The 9403-nt window shown below is 40.2% G+C and overlaps 1 protein-coding gene across 1 annotated transcript in view; it reads left to right on the forward strand.

Moving 5' to 3' along the window:
• LOC103900375 (von Willebrand factor D and EGF domain-containing protein) overlaps positions 1 to 8280 on the forward strand; it is a 9342-nt gene extending 1062 nt beyond the window's left edge. Inside the window, exons 2-5 of the mRNA XM_009281043.1 lie at positions 2667 to 2762; positions 5957 to 6061; positions 6461 to 6556; positions 8157 to 8280. Of these exons, the coding sequence (XP_009279318.1) occupies positions 2667 to 2762; positions 5957 to 6061; positions 6461 to 6556; positions 8157 to 8266 (407 nt within the window). The 3' untranslated portion in view covers positions 8267 to 8280. The remainder of the gene's footprint in view (positions 1 to 2666; positions 2763 to 5956; positions 6062 to 6460; positions 6557 to 8156) is intronic.
• Positions 8281 to 9403: the final 1123 nt, after the last annotated feature.

Here is a 9403-nt window from a genome sequence, read left to right on the forward strand (position 1 = left end):
ACGCCCCGCCGTGCATCGCCTGCCCGGGGCTGTGGGGAGCTCTTCGTTGGTGGTGGTCCCTGGGGACGCGTCTCGGCCTGAACAGGGCTGGGCACAAGTACCTGCGTTAGCTCTCTGACCTGTCAGCCTACCCGCAAGTAATCCCTCCGGGAAGGGCTGAAGAGCTCGGGTTTGGATCTGGTGTGAGAGGTTGGTGGTTAGATGCCGAGGAGGACGTAAATAAGGTGCGGTGGAAGGAGAGGGGTAAAGACACCCAGTTTCTGGTGAGGCGAGGCAAGGATAGCAAGCTGATAGAGCACAACCAAGAGCCAGCTCCTTTATGAAGACACTCACGTAGGTGAGTAGACCCAGCCGTCAGAAAAGGCCGTATGTCAGTAGATAGCGTTCTACCGCTTGAACGTTGGGTAAACGTCCACTTACTGGACAGGCTTCTGCATCGGCTTCCTTTTATCATTTTCACTGTGCATGTTTAAATACTTGCCTGAGTAAGGAATGATGCTTGACAGCTTTCCGAGCCTCAGCAACGTTAAACTATTTCTAGGTGTGATTAGTGAGAAGAGTACTAACGAAAAGATCAAAAAAGTGAGTAGGAAGTAGGTTATTTTCTGGATCTCTTGTTTGTTTAGAGTATGTTTTGCTTGTAAAAATACTGGAATTCACTTCTTAGATGGTACCTGACCCACAGAGTCATTTGTACATCCCATTTCCATGGTGGGAGGCATAAAGCTAGGGTGAACTGAAGTCTGTTCCTGTTGGTTTCCAAGGGGAGACAAAGTATTTTTGAAAATGTCGCCCAATATGCAAAAGTCACACTGGGGAGAAGAGTTTTAGTTTAAACACTGTTTAATGTAACATGCCTGATTTCTAATTCCTTTCTTCAAAAGTTTGCAGAGCATTGTGGCTATTAATTGCTAAAAATCCCTCAATATCAGTTGCTTTTGCTTGTCCTGTATGAACAGGTGATATAATTTGTACAATATTTGTTCTAGTTCTTGGTGCCCTTCTTTTAAAACGTGATTAATTTTTTTTTAAACTCTGAAACGGTATGCTGAAGATTTCATTCAGCACTGTAATCATTCATGGAGTGTTGTTTTATTTAGAAGCTAAGGCTATCAGGTGGTGACAAATGATGTATAGCTAATGCGCTGCGTAGTAGGGATGAATAACTATGCTGTATGCACTGTTTCAAACAACTGCTGGATCCTAGACATTTTTGGGTTTAGGGGAGATGTGAAAGATTGTTGGAGATGCAGATCAATTTTTGAACTGGAGAGGTGAACTGTCTGGAACTGTTAAGGGAACCACTGAAAGCTTGCTCTGGTAAGGTCATCGATGTAGAAAAAAATTTGGATAAATGAAGCTTCATCCCTTGTTCTGCCAAGAAAACTGAACCGAAAACTATGTGAAATAACACAGAAATAGAGTTTTTCTTAAATTGAGAGCTCTTGTATGGCATTTCCAATGAACTGAAAGCATCTGGTAAAACAGTTATGTAGAGCTAAATGCTGAATGGTTCTTTCATACATATCTGTGTCCTTTATTTGCATGCACATGCTCATTCTGCGGATACTAATGTGAAAAATCCTCTATTCTTCAGTTGGGTTGCTTGAGAGTGCTATAAGTATATGAGGGCAAAATCAGTGTGGTGTTACTCACTGCTCGTCTTTTCCCTTTTCTTCCCTCAGTTTCAGACTTCTCACCCATCCAGTCAAAGGATAAAGCAATGTGGTGTAGAGAACTCATCTCACACCTGCAGTTAATTCAGATGAGACTCTCTGAAACGTGTGGGTTTCTAAAATCTCTGTGTGAATAAATGTTTTCTCAGACACCAGGGCTGATTCAGGAATGATTTATGAGTAGCAAGGAGGTCTATGCGATAGGTAATGTATTTTCAATCTGACTGGACTTACCCAGAATTTTGCTAAATGAAGATTTTTATTTGTGCCTTATGCAACCTGTCCAAGCTGTCAGCAGTGAAAAAGTTGCAGAATCTGTGATGATCATAGATGCTTTTTCCCAACAGATAATTACAGTTATGACAAAAGTTACATTTATCTCAGATGTTTTCTAAACAAACACTGTACATTTCAGAAAGGTCTCTGAGAGGCCAGCTGAGGCAAAAAAAGAGGGTGGAGGAGGAGGAAGTGCTGGCTGACTCCTGGAGACATTTTAGAGAAGAGGTATGAGGAAATGAGCATGTAGTTTTTCTGGAGAGGTATGTAGGAATCCAGTAAAGAGTGAAGTCTGATATTTCATCTTAAGAATCAGAAGTTGCACCATTTTTTATTAAATCATTTCTTCTTATCACCTCTTCTCTCACCTGTCGTTTCTTGACTTCAATTATGAAAAGCTTCTTTGGCAGTCCAGCTGTGTTCCTTTGTTCCTTTTTAATACGGATCTTTCTTCTGCCTGTTCTGTCTAGGGTCCAAAAGCTTCCTTAGTTTTGAGTGTTTAAAAGCTTAAAATGGTGGAGTGCTCTCTGTGCAGGGAAACTACTTCACCTGATCGGCAATGTAGGATGGCAGGGGCAAATATATCTTAGGAAATGTGAAGATGAACTGAGTACGCAGAGACTAAAATAATGTGAATTTCTTATGTACTTAAGTAGTAATTTTGGTAAGCTTCACCGATATTTATCCAAGCTTTGTTTGTTGTCTGTCTTACAGCAACATGTTATCCAAAATGCAAAAATGGTGGGGAGTGCCTCAGACCTGGAAAATGCAGGTGTCCACCTGGCTATGGGGGTAGATACTGTCATAAAGGTGAGTAAGACCCAAACAAGTGATAGCTTGGAAAGACAAGGAGTTTGAAAACAGACAAAATTAATTTGGGACTCCTCAAGTCCAGGATCTAATGCACTTTGAAATAATCACCTTAATTCCTTAGACCTCTGACCTTACTGTCAAAAAGTGCATGGCTTAGAGGATCTGCATGCTTGCAGGAGAATGGGGTGGAGTATACGTACTGAAATGTGTTGTGAGAATCTGAGAGAATTTTGTCCCTTGGAAAATACCTTGTTTATGTGTTATGTAAATATTCTGTTTAGCTCTATAACAGACTCTTTCTAAATAATTTAATGAGATGACTTGTATAGATACATATTTCTACATTAGACATATTTTGTGTAGTATCTGCAAGATGATAATATTGAGGCCAAGTCGCTAAAGATGGTTGAAACTTTTGTGTAGCATCTGCAAGCTGATAATATTGAGGCCAAGTCGCTAAAGATACGCGTGGCAATGTATTGTTGATAGGTAATGGGAGATGACAGAGATGAGGAGCAGCAAAGACCAATTTTTATGGTTTTGTGAAGCCTGTTGAATATATGCATGGATTGGAAAAGGCAAACCAAGAAAATACTGTTATGTTGTTATGAACTGATCAGACTGCTGATGATAACTTGAGTTCTGGCATAAAAGGGGAAGCAAACCTGAAGTAGTTTGAGGGGAAAACAATGTAGTAGGCAAGATATCCCCAGAGAGAGAAGGAAAAGAAAGCATGGTTTTCATTTCAGAAGAAAAGCCTCAACATGGCACTTAAAAAATTTCTAGAAGTTCTTTTTGAAAAAACACTGGTAAATTAGTTGGGCAATCATCACTGTGCTGAGAACTTAATAAGCATTCTGTCTGACTGTGGTCACAGCAGCTAGCAACACCTCACGGGATTCTTTGTTTATGCTTGATGTTTATTCTGCGGGCATTTTCTTTATTTCCTTCAAATGTGAAATAGCTACAAGAGTTTACTTGGACTGTTACCTGATGGGTACTTGGGGAAGGAACTCAGCTAGCTTCTGGAGCTCTCTGGAGTCTTGTTGTTGTTGGGTTGTCTGGATTTGGGTTTTTTTGGTTGTTGTTGTTTGTTTTATTTTTTAATAAAGCTGTATTTGCTATTTTATGAGGAAAGCATGACCTGAGTGTACCTAACATGGTAACATCTGTCTAAGTTTGCAGAAGCTTAAACTGTAGCTCTGGGACGTTAACTAGACTGAATGGGAGTTCAACTGCCAGTGATAATTTGATATCAAAATTGTTAACATTATAGAGGAATAAAAAATATGAGGAAGTGTCTTCTAATGAAGATCTGTATAACACAGTACTGTTGTGTAATGCACTGGGAAATAACTATTCATTTTGAGTAGACATAACAGTGTTGACAGCAATGAGGTAAATTGGAGCATGGTCAGCTTCATTTTACAGCAAAAGGATTTTTTTTTTTTTTTTTAGTTTCTTAAAAGCCAACTGAAAGTGTAGGTTTGTGGGGTCTTGACAGGGACCCCACCAGAAAGGGGAACTTGATGTTTTCAGAAGAGCCTAAATCAGAAGCAAGGTGGGAAGTACTACTTAAATAGAAAAAGCAGAGTGAGGATTCAGTTTATGCTAATGCTACAGTCTAGACTTGGATTTGTATCTGAGCAAAAGTCCTACTTACATTTCTTATCATGTTATCTCTGTAAGGCAAAGGATGTGCTTGTGCTCACCTTTAAGGTGGAGTACTGTGGCATATGGAGCCTGGATATACAAACTTGCAGCGTGGTGCAATGTGCTATTACAGAATCGCACAGAATCACAGAATGGTTGAGGTTGGAAGGGACCTCTGGAGGTCACCTTGTCCAACCCCCCTGCTCAAGCAGGGCCACCTAGAGCCAGTTGCCAAGGACCATGTCCAGACAGCTTTTGAATGTCTCCAAGGATGGAGACTCCACAACTTCCCAAGGACAACCTGCGCCAGTCCTTGGTCACCCTCACTGTAAAGCCATGCTGACTATTCCTGATGATTTTCTTGTCCTTAACGTGCCTGGAAATGGTTTCCAGGGTCAGTTGTTCTACTACCTTACCAGGGATTGAGGTGAGGCTGACCAGCCTGTAGTTCTCTGGGTCCTCGTTGCCCTTCTTGAAGATTGGAGTGATATTTGCTTTCCTTCAGGCACTTCTCCCAGTCACCACGATCGATCAAATACAATCAATTTTAAATACATTAACTTATACTGTGTGACAACGAAATATGCAAACAAGCTTTGAAGAGCTTTTCTAGTTGTGCTGGACTTGACTTGACTTGCGTGTCCTTGCGTGTTCAGCATTTGTGCCAAAAATCTGTTACCTGAAATCATGCTCAAAACTTGTGGTAGAACAGAGATTTGGACTTTCTGCTACCACGTATCAAGCAGACATCCCAACTCTCCATTGTTATAATGAAGGATAGTTGTTTCCCTTCAGTACAGTGAAGGTGGTGTATACATTTACATTCATGCTTGTGAAAGGATGCACTTGATTGTCCAGAACAGTGATTATGCCATATTTCAAAGACGGTGCACACCACGGTTGATACCAATCATATGTCTGGCATAAATAATGCTTCATTAATGAGGCCTTCGGGGCTTTGACGTGTAGAACGATTCTGGAATGAGGAGGCTGACTTAGATAGTTGGCCTTTGGGAAGGCACCACTCAATTGACTATAGTCATAGGTTCATTTGTCAAAGTAATACCCCTTCTCTTCTTCCTCTTGTTATGTGTAGGTCCTGTCAGGTAAGGAAATATGTGAAACCTTGACCACATGTTACTGGCTTACCAGCTGTGATTTGGCAAGATCGATAAGAGTATGCATGTTAGAAGTTACTCTGGTGTAGCCGATGAACAGTTTGTTCACAGTTGGGGAGGGGAGGAGCTGTGCCATAGCGATAATCATGTTTGATTGTTGGTACTCTCAGGCTAAATAAATGCTCAACAAGCTTTTAAACACATGCTTAACTTTTAACTGCATTTTGAGTTGGCATTTGCAGATGTGGTTGTCATCCTCGCTCACTCCTTATAGAACTGTGCCTTGCTCTGAACAGTTGAGAATTTAGCCTTTGCAGATGTGATAAAACAAGTAGTTGATGGTGGACCAGCTGTTTAAAGGTAATCATTTGAAGTCCTATGCTGCTTCTGAAATGCACTGCGTATGCTGTTCTTCCGCAGTAAGCTGTGAAGGAGGCTGTCAAAATGGTGGGGAATGCATCTCTGTCAATGGAGTTGTGAAGTGCCTTTGTGCTTCTGGCTGGACAGGATCAAGATGCCAAGAAGGTGGGTATCTACATTCATGAAAATGTTTATATTGACTAAAAATACAACTGCAGTAACAAAAACATTTTAAAAGTATTAAGAGGCTAGTAACTATGGAAATGTCATTTCATTACTACAGAAATGAAGACCTATGTTATTGGTATACTCAGATAAAATAGCATCAAATTATTTTGCATTAAAGTGTACATCTGTTAACATTTAAACCAAAATTCTTAACAGTATTTTTTTCCATTTCCATGGTGCTGGAAATGCCTTTAGAGTTATACCAGTTGAGTATATGGCCTGGAAGAAAATGTGTTATGCCATTTTGATTTGTATCATCCTGAATCTTTCATTCTGTCAGGATTCTTTTGTATCAGTTTTATAAATCCTGCTGACTTACCCATTCTTTTCTTCTAGCAATTTGTCCTCAAGGTTGTCGGAATAATGGAGCTTGTGTGGCTCCTGGGATTTGTAGCTGTCCAGCTGGATGGGTTGGTGGAGCATGTCACTTAGGTAAATGACTTCTGACATTTTCCGTTTATCATTTTCTCTGCTTGTTTGATTTACCAATATAGTGTTCAAATCTTCAGTGCCTAACAAAGCTGCTAGGAAAGTATCCTAGAATAGTAAATGAGAGCTGCTCCTGCATACTGGGGTTCTTACAAGTATGCGTAAGGAATAGATAGCTTTTCAATTTGGTTAGAAAGACAGAACTTTTCCACTTAAGTAAATTCAGATTCAGATTTTGGTTGTCACCAAATTCATTACTTGGTATGTCTCATCAGTATTTCTGAAATATTTTCTATAAACTGAGATCCCAGTATAAAGAACTGAAAATGGCCATTACAGAAACACTATCACTACTGCTGTGGGTTAGAAGCTTCATTAAATTTTATGGACATGGAAAATTGAAACTTGCTTCTCACTTTGAGGATAAGTCGGCAGAATCAACTCCAGGTGCTGTTAAAAGAGTAAGAGGAAGCTGGCTGTAATCAGGATTTGTACTGACTGACGCTCTTGCTGAACAACCACTTGCATTTTCCCAAACGTTGATTCACAAAAGCAGATGATTATTGTAAAAACTTTAATCTACCCTTCTCTGGCAGGGCCTTGTATGCTCACAACAGCACTGCCCTGATGCTAAAGGCAATAATCCTGAGACTGTAAAAAGGAAAGGTTTTTTTGTTTGCTCTCTGGGAGACTGAAAGGTCATTTAAACACTGCTTTTAAACTGGGTATTGTGGGTGCAAGGTCTCTGGGTTAAGTCCTCTGCATTTGAAATTTTTATGTGGCTGTGGGAATCCAAATCGGCTCGTGCTAGTTCTTCTGCAATGTATATAGTCAAGCAAACATTAACAAGTAATACTTTAACATTTCCATTTGACCAGCAAAATGCTTATCCTTTGTATTCATCAGCGTATTGAGATAGAGGGTGATATTAAAAGGTAAGTATGGGAGATGCAGAGAACTTACAAAATACTTAGCTCCATTCCCTGCAATAATGGTAGAAGTGCTCAGGTTCTTAATGTGAAAATAATCACTGTTTCCAAACTAACTAGATCTGCATCCAGTTTGACTTCTGTTGGTACAGATGCTCATAAGCAAATTATGGCCCCTGGCTTGTTACCTGACCCGGTGTGCAGCTTGGGGACAACTAAAGCTGTGCCCGCTCAGTCCTCCTCTGCCCTTCTTTTGGGGGAGTAGGGGAACAGAAGAGCAGCGTGTGAGCAACAGCTAGTATGTGGCAACTGTTTCCTCATGGATGTGGATCCAAGAACCAACCTGAATAAGTTTCAGCAGAATTTTTATTGTTCCCTCGCTTTCATGGAGGCATCCATCTTAAAAATAGCCTGTGCCTTAAAGAGCAACAGAAATGATAGTATTTTAAAAGGGGAATGCAGCATGAATAAGACTAGACGTACAGTGGCTGTATTCCAGTGAAGGCCACAATGCCATAAATTGAGAGGCGCTGCTTTTCAGTTCTTCCATTATGCTTTTATTTATACTGTCCCAGTGTGGTCACCAGGGAACAATTGTGCTAGCACAGTGAGACGAAGAAAAATGATCCTGTTTTGTGCTGAAGACATACTATGTATTTGGTGTCTCATTTCAGCTGTATGTAAACTACCTTGTCAACATGGAGGAAAATGCATAGCTCCAAACGTGTGCAGGTGTCGACTGCCGTACTCTGGTCTACAGTGTACAAAGAAAAGGAAGGAATGAAGCAACTTCAGCAAAGATAAGCTGCGTGTTCTTCATGTAACTCTTCATACAGATTAATTCTGCAGCAGTGGGAGACCTTAAAACAAACATGGTATCTAATTGATTTCAGGTAGCTTTTTGTCTTAAGTATATTAAGTAAATGCTCTTCTGTATGAAAGAAAAGTATTGCTGATTGTAACAAAGCTGTTATAAGTATCCAAGTGTGTGTAGTGTATGGTATACGTTTTCTTCTGTTCTCATTTTTCTTCATAAGCTGAAGTATTATGTCTTGGTTGACACAGCTGACCTTGAAATAAAATTACTCTTCAAATAAAGTACTTCAGAATAGACCTGTGCTCTTCTTTTTGATTTTTTTCCCCCTTGGACTACAATTATTGTGTTATATTAATGATGTGTTTTTAAAAAGCACATGAAAGATAACGTCCTTAATTCAGATCATCAGAAGTGGATGTTAGTTCAAGTATAATTTACCTTCAATAAGATTACACAGTTGCAAGAGGAAACTTGCAGAGTTTGCATCTTTCTGGAACATTGGCAAACTGCAAAGCATCTTACTAAAATCCTGGTTATTGCTTTATGTATGCTTCCTGCCCCTCCCCGCCAATCAGATTTGGATCTTGGTCAGTTAAGCAGTACTAAAAAAACCCAAAACACAGTACTTGTTCAGACAGTTCCACTGTTACTTTCTGAAAGCTTAATCCATACTGATACTCTGAAAGAGTCCTTATCTTGACTACTTCTATAATCATATTATCTGATCATCTCTCAACTTCCAATTACTTCTTTTCCTTATCCCAGTAAGATAGAATCATAGAATGGTTTAGGTTGGAAAAGACCTTTAAGATCATCAAGTCCAACCGTTTTAACCTAACACTGCCAAGTCCACCACTAAACCATGTCCCTAAGCGCCATATCTACACATCTTTTAAATACCTCCGGGGATGGTGACTCGACCACTTCCCTGGGCAGCCTCTTCCAAGTCTTGACCATCCTTTCAGTGAAGAAATTTTTCCTAATATCCAATGTAAACCTCCCCTGGCGCAACTTGAGGCTGTTTACTCTTGTCCTATCGCGTGTTCCTTGGGAGAAGAGACCGACCCCCCCCTCGCTACAACCTCCTTTCAGGGAGGTGTAGAG

The sequence above is a fragment of the Aptenodytes forsteri genome, unplaced genomic scaffold (genome assembly GCF_000699145.1).
Source record: "Aptenodytes forsteri isolate BGI_AS27 unplaced genomic scaffold, ASM69914v1 Scaffold292, whole genome shotgun sequence".
In the NCBI taxonomy this organism is placed as follows: domain Eukaryota; kingdom Metazoa; phylum Chordata; class Aves; order Sphenisciformes; family Spheniscidae; genus Aptenodytes; species Aptenodytes forsteri.